Source organism: Ammospiza nelsoni, chromosome 5, assembly GCF_027579445.1.
Source record: "Ammospiza nelsoni isolate bAmmNel1 chromosome 5, bAmmNel1.pri, whole genome shotgun sequence".
NCBI classification, from domain to species: Eukaryota; Metazoa; Chordata; class Aves; order Passeriformes; family Passerellidae; genus Ammospiza; species Ammospiza nelsoni.
The window spans coordinates 39,237,937-39,250,632 of record NC_080637.1 but is presented as its reverse complement, the minus strand read 5'-3'; the positions used below and the strand labels follow the sequence as shown (position 1 = coordinate 39,250,632).

At 35.3% G+C, this 12,696-nt stretch overlaps 1 protein-coding gene across 1 annotated transcript in view; it reads right to left on the bottom strand.

Moving 5' to 3' along the window:
• PTPRQ (protein tyrosine phosphatase receptor type Q) overlaps window positions 1–11,843 on the bottom strand; it is a 99,480-nt gene extending 87,637 nt beyond the window's left edge. The window contains exons 1-9 of the mRNA XM_059472321.1: window positions 11,790–11,843; window positions 11,210–11,321; window positions 10,361–10,587; window positions 8,325–8,394; window positions 6,105–6,304; window positions 4,471–4,720; window positions 3,213–3,341; window positions 2,325–2,471; window positions 442–614 (exon numbers count right to left, since the gene is read on the bottom strand). Of these exons, the coding sequence (XP_059328304.1) occupies window positions 442–614; window positions 2,325–2,471; window positions 3,213–3,341; window positions 4,471–4,720; window positions 6,105–6,304; window positions 8,325–8,394; window positions 10,361–10,587; window positions 11,210–11,321; window positions 11,790–11,843 (1,362 nt within the window). The remainder of the gene's footprint in view (window positions 1–441; window positions 615–2,324; window positions 2,472–3,212; window positions 3,342–4,470; window positions 4,721–6,104; window positions 6,305–8,324; window positions 8,395–10,360; window positions 10,588–11,209; window positions 11,322–11,789) is intronic.
• Window positions 11,844–12,696: the final 853 nt, after the last annotated feature.

Below are 12,696 nucleotides of genomic sequence, written 5' to 3'. Positions count from 1 at the left end.
CAGAAATGTCTAAGCCTGTCTGCCCTGCTAGTAAAACACTTAGTTAGCATTTGGACACTTCTGCTGAATTCAGAGGGTTCATACCCATGTCTTCTAGAGGTTTGACTGAATGGCTGTGTATCAGTGTAGGCACCCAATTCTTTACTCTTAACAGTCTGGCCACCCTGGCCTGCAAAGAACCCAAGGACTGTGGGCTGTGGCTTCCTGCCTTCAGCAGCTGGATCATTTTACCAGAATGATTTAATTTTTCATGTTGTGGAAACAGTATTACTGGAATCGTTTTGAAAGCCAGTCAGAGAAAGACAGTGGACTGAGGAAGATGGCTTTTAAAAAAACTGACAACTTATCAGTGGGAGCTAGCTCATTCTGTAAATGTCAGATAAGACAGAGAGCAAATTTAATCTAACATAAAATCCATATTAAAAAAAAAGAAAATAATACCTTATTTTTGTCTCCAAGAACAGTGTTTTCCAGAGTGGCGAGTGTTGCCTGCACATGTACTTTAACTCTGTACTGGGTAATGATTCCATTTGGTTGTTGTGGCTTTCTCCAAGTAATTTTTATATATGTGGCTTCCACTTCTGCTAGTTGTAAATCTGATACAGCACCTGGGACTAAATTTCCAAGAAGAAATTTCAGTTCATTAAACACTTGGGATTTTTACAAGGTTTTTCAGCACTGTATACAAAGTCCAATAGACAGTCCAATTTCACATCCTTATCTTTTGAGTTGATCCCGTGCAGAGTAGAGAGTTACTTCATGTGTTCTCTCAGCAAACAAGTTACAGTTCTAAAAATATGCAGACTTTTTTTAACACATAAGACATCTATGAGTATGGTCAAAGACTAATAAGATGTAAACCAGGATTGCTCTACTGAGGTCTACTTGGTTGGAATCAAGCAGACTTTTGCTATTTTCCTATATGGACTCTTAAGTATTCCTGAAAATAAAAGGTTAGCTCTAAAATCATCAAAGCCATAGAAGAATGAAGTAAAAAAGCGGTGGAAAAAATTAATGTGATACAGCTTGTTAATTTCCCTTTCACAAAAGTTTATATAATTTTATTTAGGTTTATATAATTTTATTTATATTATATATTTTATAGATGTGTGTAAATATAGATATATATATAAAATAGATAGAAATTACATAATTTCTATAATTTTTTCATTAAAATTTCAGTCTAAATTATATTGTAACTTCCATAGGACTGCCAGAGGTAAAATACATTTATATTCAATAGAATGATATTCAGATTTGATACAAAAAGATTTTTTTTTCCTAATACACATCAATAAAAGACATTTTTGAAATTACTTGTATAAGGAGGATTTTTAGATTTGGCATTAAAATAAGACACTCTGTGTTATGCTAAAATTACCCCAAACCCACCAAAATTCCCTTTGGTTTCTGTCAGTGCATTTCAACAAAAGATGAGCACCTCTACTTGGGTAGGTAATCTCTGGAAATTGTCCCTGACACCTGCCTGAAGAAGACCATTCAGAAAAGAATATGATAAATAAATAAAGATAGGTTTTCCTCCCAGTGTTACATCTTGACAAGAAACATTGCCAGCAATCCCCGAGGCAGAGATTTTCTAAATTTTTGTTGTGCAGCATAAAATTAAGACAGAAATAACCATCTTGAAACCTCCTCTCTATTACACAGCAACTCTCAATTTTTCCTCCATGCATCCTCAAATGCTGACCAAGAGTCCTGCACAATCTCTCATATATGTAAGTTAAATCTGCATTTCCGTGCAGCCAAGGGTTCCAACCTGGTGAGTTGACCATTTGGGACCACAATTCCACGGGACCAAGGGCTCAGAGGCAGAACCAGCCACTTGTACTGGGACAAGCCCTCCATGTGGGGCCTGTCTCACTGCTGAGGGTGACTCCATCACAGATGGGTCCTGGATTTGGTGAAGATGAGTCAAAGGGGAGATTTCATAAGGAACAGGGGTCTGAACGAGCCAGCAGCAAGAATCTGGGCTGCATTTTCTTTTCCTCTTGCTGCCATCTAACGGGGCAGAGGGGGCCCTGCAACTTAATTACTGTACCGAAAATTAACTTCTTTTGTTAGAAAGACACTACATTTCTTTCACAATCTCTGAAGGCCTTTGATAGTGGATAAATGTACTGACAGAGTATGAACTTAACAAAAACAAAGAAATAAATGTCATAATAATATTCAGCTGATTTCTTTTCCTCTCTTGTAGGGCTCTTACATCCATTCACTCCTTTGCAAAGTACCTTAAAGGCTCTGAAGGGAAAACTGAAACCCTTTATCGTGTTCAATCAGTTTTTTTTCCTCTCTGTGCTTACCATCTGCAGGAGTGAAAACCGTGAGGTTGGTCTTTGGCCCCACCCCAGCGCTTGTCTCAGCACTGACATACACGTCATAGGTTGTAAACGGCACAAGGTTACTAAACACAAACTTCAGGTCTTTTGTACTGTTATCCAGAACATGACCTGGAATTAAAAACAAAGAGATTTTAGGTCTAAAAGTGAAACAGCCCATGAGTACTTTCTGGTATGATGAACAAATGAAAGGACAAATTTGTTCAGGGAAAGGCTAATCAAGAATCAACTTTAGTGGAATAATGCTGAATATATGGGGAATAAAACAACAAACCAATCAATCCACCAATCAACCAAACAAGCCACTTCAAGGAGGTGTGAGTTTTAAGACTAAGAGATTTTAAAAAATGCATCTTACTTTTCCTGTGTGGTCCCATAAAAACATTAGAATGCAGCTTATGCTTATGTCTTACTTAACTACAGACAGTTCTATAACTTCTGCATTTATATATGTCTGAGTTTTTAAAAAATGCAAAAACATCAAAACAGACTTAGTGTTGATTGCATACTGCATGAGAATGAACATTCTCAAGAAATCTTTAACAGAAAGAGAAAAAAGTAAAGATTTAGATATATAAGCACAACGATTCAGCTATGCTTAACCTGTGCATCTCCTGAAAGATTGAGGAGAAGTTGATTTTATCCATTCCTAGGAATATCTAATGTGAATTTAACTTTATACTCTTCCTTTTCCCTTAAAATCAATCTACAAACCATTAAAACATATAATACCAAAAAGGGATCTATAAGACTGATTTTGACTATCCACTTTTGATTGGCAGGCCCAGAAGAATGTGTAAGGAAATAATCACAAAAAAATCAAAAGAAATGGTAACATCAACTCTGACTTACCAGATGGTCCATACAGCTCAACTCTGTAACTGAATTTCCCTGTTACTATGGTCGGTGGGTCCCACATCACTGAGAAAGACTTTGCTGTAATGTTGCTCTTGGCAAAATTCTGTGGTGGGTCTTCTGGAACTTAAACAATATTGGGAAAAGTCTTTGAACATAAAATACTTTATATTAGGATGTCCAAGAACCCCATAACAGACAACTCATTTCTAACATAAACATTAAATATTCTGAAGGGCAGCCATAAAAGCATATCATTAAAATAACTTAATTTATGATTTAAGGTAATTCTCAGGGAAGGTATCAAGAGAGTTGATAGTATGGAAATAATCTCTAAAAGACAAAGGTGAAAAATAAACTGGAAAATAGCCCTGAAATCATTAGAAGAGAAACTGACAAAAATTTCATTAACCCTTGAGAGAGCAGCAAACTAAGGCTATTGAAATTCCATCAAAGCAATTCAACTGAACATTTCTAGGAGGAAATAAAATTTCTTCTTCTGAACAGTGCTATCTATTTTGTATGTATGAAAGGGAACTGAGTAACATCAAATCATGTCAAGCAAGAGAAAGATGTACTTGCAAACAGAAAGCCAGAATACCGCTCCTTAGGAATGCTTTTTTTGTATAGCTCTGCTAACAGTGCTCCCACTACCTAAGCCATTATAAAAGTGCTGCTCATGGACCATTGCTTCCAATTCCAGCTTCTCAGTGCATTGCAAGTAGTCAAAAATCAACTTCACCTGGTGCTTAAAGATTTCTTCAGCACTGAACAACTTTCTGCAATAGGTGCAGATTGGCAACAAAAGTACAGGAGTTTTCTTCATTAATGTATTTCTCAACAAAGGCAAAGAAGCCTAAAATGCATTTCTATGTACACAAAACACATCCTTTTACAATATTATGCCTGACAGTTATGACCCTTCATCTTTATTTTCAATTCTGCTACCATTATTCTATTATTAGCAGTTCTTAAATTGTCCTCAGTTTTTCATAAAATTTGATCTGTCCTGAGTTTCTTGGTATCTTTGACTCCTAACAACAAGTGAACTCTCACTCACTGAACATTATTAGATACATAAATATATATGCATTTTCAATTGTTTCCATCAGGTAAAATTAAGTAATCACGAAAATACAAAAGCATGATACAGATAAAGACAGATTAGGACAGAAGTATCTTGCAGCAGAAAGAAGTTTTTCACACAAATCTGAGACCTTTATTGCCATTTTAGAGCCATATGTATTTAACATACCTGATTCTGGTGTCCGGACAATTGCACTGTCAATGTAGCCTGCTTCAGTGGTAACTGCAGAGACTTCAAAAAGATAGGTGGTGTATGGCCTGAGGTTAGTTACAACAAAGCTGATTGGTTCACTCCAAACAGAGCTCATCTGACTTGCTGCCTCTGCACTTGGTGTCACTGTAGTCTGTGAAAGACTTGTGGATTTCCCAAAAGTAGTTGAAGGAGTGGTAGTACTCCACAAAAAAGATTCACTCTTATCCTATAAGTAAAAATAACAAACATAACAAAGTGCATCTATAACCAATAAATGTAAATAAATGTAAAATTAGGTTGACCATCTTTGAAAGAAATTACCCTGAACTGGTTCTCCTTTTTGTACTTCAGTTTCCAAATTTAGGCAGACTTTGCTAGTGCATCCTCTTCGTGACAGTGTTAGAATTTCCTGCCTTATTCTAGAAGATCTCAAATCTGAATAAACAGAAGCATCTCTCTAGGATTCATTTAATTATTCCCAGTTTCCATTTTCAGCATTCAGTCTGTCTCTTGAAAAGCGTTCCCTAGAGAGGTCCTTTTGCATCACATATATGTTGTATGTGTGTATGTGCACACAGATGCATAACATACACATGCACACATCATGGATAAAACCAGAAAGGAGTTTCTTAATCCATTGTGTCAGGAGACAACTCTGAAAAATTGCTAGGCATTGTGGTGACCAATGCTTATGGTTCAGTAGGTGGCAGCCTGCTTTCTCAGAGCTGAATTAAACCAGCCTGGTGTTAGGAACCTTTGCAATGCCTAAAATGATCTTTCAAATAAAAACTGAAACCAAATTTATGTTAACTTATGCAATTTAAAATTGCACTTTTCTTTAAAGCGCTAAGTGTAGGAAATTTTTAAAAAAAGTCAAAGGAAAAAAAGTTTGGTTACTTGACGTTTTGACATTTCTGTAACTGCTAAACTTTGCTCAAAGTAAGAAGGAAAAAGAGAAAAAAAATTCTAGAAGAGAGAATTTTCTTCAAGAAATTCCAAAAGTATTCAATGGTTACAGGTCTGAATTCAACAATAAGAACAATTCAGACTGCAACCATATTTTTGAAAATCACTCTGCCAATCATGTTCAGTTTTTATTTTGGTATAAGAAGTATTTTAAATATACTGAAATGTGCAACACAGAATAAAGCATACTTCTAAAATACAAAAATATCACACTATATCAAAAATACCATACTGTATAGAAAATAAGATATTAACAATACAGTATGTCTTCACGGACCAAAAAATCCATGTAAATTCTTGGGTTTTTTCTAATTGAATTGTGTGTAAAATAAAAAGATTGAAAGCTGAAAAAAACAGAAATTTTCTATTTCATGATTTTCTGTTAAAAGGATGCCAAACTTAACCTTTCATAACATTTTTATTTTGATTAAACTGAACTTTTCAAGCAAAAGTATTCAATTTAAACTACTTTGAACAGAAAGGCTTTTCTTCATGCATTTTATCCTGTCTTGGGACTAAATCTGTAAGGTTTTTGAATCTTTCTGAAAAGTAAGGCTCTACATTTTTAAGTCTCAAATTTTAAATGTAAAACTATATTCTGTGGGTTGAGTCTACTTCTAATTTAGAAGGTTTATAGCACTTACATTACATTCTGGTAACCTCCCAGACAGAAGGTCCTCTACTTTAACCAAGACATCTTTCACTACAATTCCACTTCTTGCATGTTTCACACTAATCTTGAAACTAGTTATCTTTCCATTTGGTTGCCGAGGGAGAAACCAGATCAGATTTACAGCTGAAGAATTTAAGGCTTCAACTGTGAGATTCACTACTTTACCTGGAGCTTGAAAAGAAAACAAACAAAAGCAGTGAGATAAACTTTTCTTCTCAGCACTGAAAATTAGCAAATACTTATTTTTTTAAAATGCCATTTCTAGCTTCCAAATTCTGAAGCAAACACATAAAAAAATATTCACAAACACATGTAATGTAGCTGATCTACAACCAGCTATTTTTCAATCTGGTTTAAGTGAGAAATATAAGTATTTCAATCTCATTATATATGCAGTAATTGGTTTGGTCAACTAAGAAATTTTCTTCTTAGAAGAAAGTTATCTATTGTTCCAGAAATAGAAAAACATTGCCTTTTTTTCTGATTAAGAGCATTTGATAACACTTTTTGTTTTATTTCACTTTACCTGTGTCATCTTTTCTGCTGCACATAGCTTTAAGTAACTCAATTAAGTTGGAATATTCACTATTGCTGCATAAATGCTGCTCTTTGTATCAGTGACAGTCTCTGTGGCCTTTTTCAGCGCATCAGTATGAATCACAGCACAAAGGAATGAGATGCAGCGTTGAAATCAGATTTTACATGCTATTTTACATGCTGAAATCTCCTGGGAATTAAAGCCCTGTGGCCCTGTCTTCGTGCTCCTACATGTGGCAGAGTCAGCAGCAGGTTCTGCTATAGCTGTCTTAGTACCAAGGAGAAAAGGCTTTTCGCAGTCTTTTTAAAAAAAGGCATTCCACAATTACACACCTTCCACAGGTGAATTGAGACAGCTCCTCCAAGCCTCATATTTAGTGCTTTCAGTCCTGCTAAATCTCTTCCGCATATTTCACCTCTTTTCCCCTCCTCCCAAAATTCAACCTTTATATTTAAATTATTTTTTCTCCCTTTAAACTTCCCATTTTTATATTGATTAAGATGTTTGGCTTTCCTTAGCCATAAAGCAAGAATTAGAACAAAAAAACAGTTGAGAAAGAAAAGTACAAATGTTATACCAATGACACACAACTCACCTATAATTTTAAGAAACCTTCCAATTACATCTATAGTAAGGCATTTTAGGTTTAATAAAAATGTAGACAGAAATGCTTCCAAAAAATAAAAAGCTTATTTTCTCATATGGAGAAATGCCAGTGCTGTCCTCTGTCAAACATGAGTAAATAATAAAGCTCACAGAAATAAGGTTTTACCAGCAATAATGCACAAATACTGAAGAATAAGGATCTCACACATATCTATGTGGCAAGTTTACTATTCCTCCTTATATTGGGTTCATAAATTATTGCATTATTAGTTCAGAGTGATGATTTCTGCCATTAACTGAGATATCTCGCTTTGCAGTTTGCACAGAAAGAGAAAGCAGCCTAAACCCAGATGGGCAGTCACTGCCTTGGCAGCACAAGCTCTGTTTTTCATTGAGACTGGTTCACAGGTGCACTGCTGCAAGCTCATCAGCCAAGGCACAACTGCTCCTGGAGCACAAGCAAGACCACAAACACTAAATTAGTAAAAATTGTGCAAACTCAGACTGTGTTTGAGTTTGCACAACCAAACTTTCTAAATCAAACCTCCAAATCAAATTTTCATTTCAGATTTTTTTTCACCTTCAGAATCAATGCCTCAAAATTTAATAAAATACATTCTGTGCTGAAGTTCTGAGAACCCATCACTAAACAAACACAGATTGACTTAGCAGACAATGGCAGAGATGATCCCACAACAAAGTCTGTCTCCTAGAATTGTTGCAGGCAACAACAGATGGATCCACTTGATAGGTAGTTGTGCTCTGCTAAGACCTTGCTTTCTGGAAGCTGCCTACCTAGAAACTGGCATAGGAAAACTCCAAGAAAAACAGACTTTGTGTACAACAAACACCCCTATGGGCACACCCTAAATGGCATTGTTAGCAAATAGAACTAAATGAAACCTTGTCACTGAGTGGCAGAATAAGAATAAGGATTTTGTTCTAAATGCATTGGAATTTGTTCAAGTCTGAAATTCATAATGGAAATTTATTTGAACAAATTAGAGCAAATTTAATCAAAATAATTGACAGCTTTATTAAATTTACCACTTTCTGCAGTCTGGAAAAGGAAAGGATCACTAAACACTCCAATACCAGCACTGTTCTCAGCAGCAACCTACAGGAAAAAACAGAAAGGATCTACATTAGAAAATCTACACTATATACAGTTTCAGGGAATATGAAAATCCTAAGGATACACAGAGATAGAGCTTTTAGCTTTTAAACCATAAATATACAGATGAACACGCCCTTTATAGTTGTGTTGTATAATTTATACTCAATGTTTAAATATAAAAAAATAAAAAGGAAAAAGTATGTAACAGCATAAGAATTTGAGAAAACCACATGTGAATATCCACACATGAAGAGAGGATCCCTATTTTATTAGTCCCTATTTTATGCAAAAATCCACAACAAGAATAACATCAGTAACACTCCTTTTTCTTACCACAATACACTTACTCCAGGTTCTTCATTCCTATTTTACTTACTATAATTTAAAGGGGTAAAAAGGAGAACAAGCTGCCTTTTATTTCTCTGTCTCCTGTAGGCTAGTGAGAGCAGATCAACCTTACTCAAAGCAGAACCCCAAGGAAAGTATAACTTTTTGCAGAAAGGCAATAGGTCAGGGAGAGTGTAGATGCACTTTATGATGGAAATGCTTCAGTGCTCACAATCATGGACAAGTCTTCCCACAGAAGAGCAATATATCAAAACTTTGGTAAAATTGGGTTTGGTGACAATTCAACTCAGTGATGGGCCATGGCATCCAGTATTTACAAAGAAAGAGAAAGGAAGTCTAACTTATTTTTTTGAAAATAAGTAAAAGGGACAACAAAAGGTAAATATGAGTAAAATTGCAACAGTGATGGTGAGTGGTGAGCACACAAAGGGTAGCAAAGGACAAAAGAAAACAGAAGGCCTCAGGCCAGGAAAGGAAACTTGCTCTTATCACTTCTTGGCACTAAACAGCGTGCTTTTCAAATGCTGTAAAGATTAAACGAAAGGACAAAGCTACAACAGACAAACACAGTAAAGGAATACAAGGTAGCATCAAAGACAATCTAGGATGACAAGAAGAACCTGTGTCACTGGCTAGCTCCTTCCTAAGCCATACAAACACATGCACACCCACCTCATGACTACAGCCAACCCCACCTACTTGTGCTTCACAGGAACAATCTTGAAACATCCTTAGAAACTGATGAAGGAATTGCAATAGCTGAGGAAATTGACTGGAGATCTTCACAGGTTGACATGCAGTCAGGAAATTCTGACAGTATTTAAATTACACCATATAAATCTTAAACTATGTCCTCACCTAAACATTGTTTTTATCACCTCATCTCAAGGTAGCTCTTGTAGAAAGAGGTCAGAAACAAAACTAGCATTCAGACAGATGTGGAAACCCCTACCTCATATGTGCAGCTTCAAGGCAACAGAATGGAATGAAGCAAATCAACACATAATTTCATTAAATTCTTGGTATTGAAAAGAGGAACCTCTCCAAGGTTCTCATGAAAGAGTAAAGCAGACAAATAATTGCTTGGCAAATACTGCCAAGAGAGAAGAAATGAATTTCTGCCCACCTGAAGTCATCTATTGTTGAAGAGTTCAGAGATGTATCAGAAGTGCCTATTCTCAGAGCAAACAAGTTCTATATATGGAAGACATGCTTTTTAGAATCTGGCTGAGATGATTTAGTAATCTACATGTAATATGCAAAGTACACCAGTAATTTGAAAGATTAAATCTCAATGAAGATAAAGAAGGATTTAGATGTGCTCAAAAATTCTACCCTTTGCTTCTTATGGTTTACCACATAATGCCATATATTAATTCAAATATCAGTAGAAGCAGGTATATTTCAGTGAAAGTTTGACTGGGACATTTTTAAGTAGATTTTAAAAACACTACTCAAATAAACTCAACTAAACAAATATCTGGCTAATATATTTTGTTATATGGCAACAGTAAATAACATGGTCCCTCAGAAAACTTTACAGGATCCTACTATAAACTCACACAATTTACAATAAATCAGAATTCAAAATACTGAAAGGTGTTTGTCAAGCCTTTACCATAATTTCATAAGTTGTTCCAGGGTTAAGACTGGTGAGAAGGACTTCCAAACTGTCTGGCTTTGTTGTGACCTGTGTATAAGCTGTTTGCATCCATGGGCAGACTTCTTTATATTTAACAATATAGGATAGAATTCTCCCATTTGGATAGAGTGGTGTGTTCCATGAGAGCAAAATCCCAGCAGAACCCACTCTTTCACCTGCAAGGAACACAGGTGGCCCAGGATCTAAAAATAAATAAAAAAAAAAAATTATATATGTGTGCACACACACACATATGCACACACACAAGCACACACATGTAAACCGATTTTTAATTAAGATTCATGAGAGTGGAGACACATTCACAGATTCTACAGAGAAATTAAATCATCTGCCAGCTACAATCCTGTTAGAAATTATTAGGTCAATTTTGAAACACCAGAAACATTATTCTGTAAGAATGTAAAAAATGTATTGGTCAAGAACTTTGTTTAAAAACAGAGTTTAATGCCAATTTAATATCTCACATATTCTAACATTCAATTAAAGTGTGCTCTCTTAAAAAGCACATTTGCTTTGGCTACATTTTGTTGGAAATAGCTCTGAACATTTCTTTATGTACCACTATAGGTGTAAATCAGAGTCTGGATAGTACTACATGACACAATAGAAAATTTTTCAAAAGCTTGTAAATTTTTAAGCTCTCATAGAGCACTTCCAATTCAGCGTATTTTTAAATAGTAAAAGAAGATGAAAAATTTTAATGGCTGTTGAAAACTGATTATATTTTTTTGTACATTACTGTGGACATAAAAAATATAAGAAAGCATAGTTTAAAAAATGAACAAAATTTCATTTTTAACTCACTTGTCACATTTGTTGTCACAGTTCTACTTGCGGGTGAGCTATAGACTGATGAAGAAACTGCAGAAACTGTAACATTGTACGTTGTTCCAGGAAGAGTATTGGAAAAATCAGCCTGAAATAGGACATCATTTTATTTAAGCCTTTTATAAAGAATCACAAAAATGAATCCCTCTCTCCTCCAAAAAACCCCCAAACAAACAAACAAACAAACAGAAAATATCCCTACAAAAAAAAAAAGCACAAAAAGCCACAGGAAATTTTGATCAATTCATAACTAAATTTCTACATCTGTTAGATACAGTATTTTGCTGGCAACTACCCTTCATAAGATGTGTGCAACATTCAATATAGAAGAACAATAAAATTAATAGTTAATTTTTTCCCAGAGTCTCCTATCAATGTATCTATAGATGTTTTTCTGTATTATCATTATCAAAGTAAATATGAAGCATTATAAAACTCCTTTTTGAAAGAATGAACAAAAAAATCCCTGAAAAACAAGTTTTTGACCCTTAAACTAGCCCATCCTTTTCAGTAAGCATAATTATTAACCTTTTTAGCAAGAAATTATATAAAATACCTGTGTCTTTGCAGTTCCAATGAAAAACAAAAGCAAAACATCCAGAACAACCATTATTTCTGTTAATATTATATGTTCCAGAGAGCAGAATCAAAAAGTGCTCCTATATCTTTTTGATGGCTTAGCAGTGAAATGTTGCCTGCATTAATGATTTAAGCAGAGATCCTCCTGGCAAGTACACAATTAATGAGTCTGTACTACTCAATAGCTCTGCCCTTCCCTTGTTAAACTATTCATGAATCCTTGGATGACGGTCTGTGTACTTCTAGTAGACTTTAAAACAACAATAAGTTCACTACCTGTTGTTAGGCAGCAAACTGTGGGTGCTGAAATTTGCTCCCATCCCACCAATTTTTCATTAATACTTTCACATTCATATATGCATTAAACAGCTAAGGAGGAAAGCTTGAATTCCTCATCAGCACAGCACATAAGGAAAAGCCAGCCCTGCAAGTCCTGTAATAAAAGCACTTACTTGATACTCCCTAACTCCCAGATCTAGGATAACAACAGAAGCATGATCAGGAGCAAGAGCCACATGAAATCTGTCTACAAGTCCATACGGTAGTCTCCAATACAGTGAAAAATAATGTGATGAAACATTGAAGAATTTAAGACTTTCTGGTTTTGCAGGTTCTGAAAGAGAATTGTGGAATAAATGACATTCACTTAAATAACTCCATTTAAAGTATATTAGTAGTTACAACTGAATAGAAAAGCATCAAAGAAGAGTTTACTTGCTATGCAAGGGATTAGTGTGGATATGGCAGCATGTGATCCTACGGTTGCTACACTACCCCTGGGATTTGGTCGATGGCCTCTCAGCTGTGCTGGGCGCCCGTTCACAGAGATCAAGCTCAAGTGTCTCTGCACAGTGTTCAGTTAACAACAAAATCTCTGCACAGTC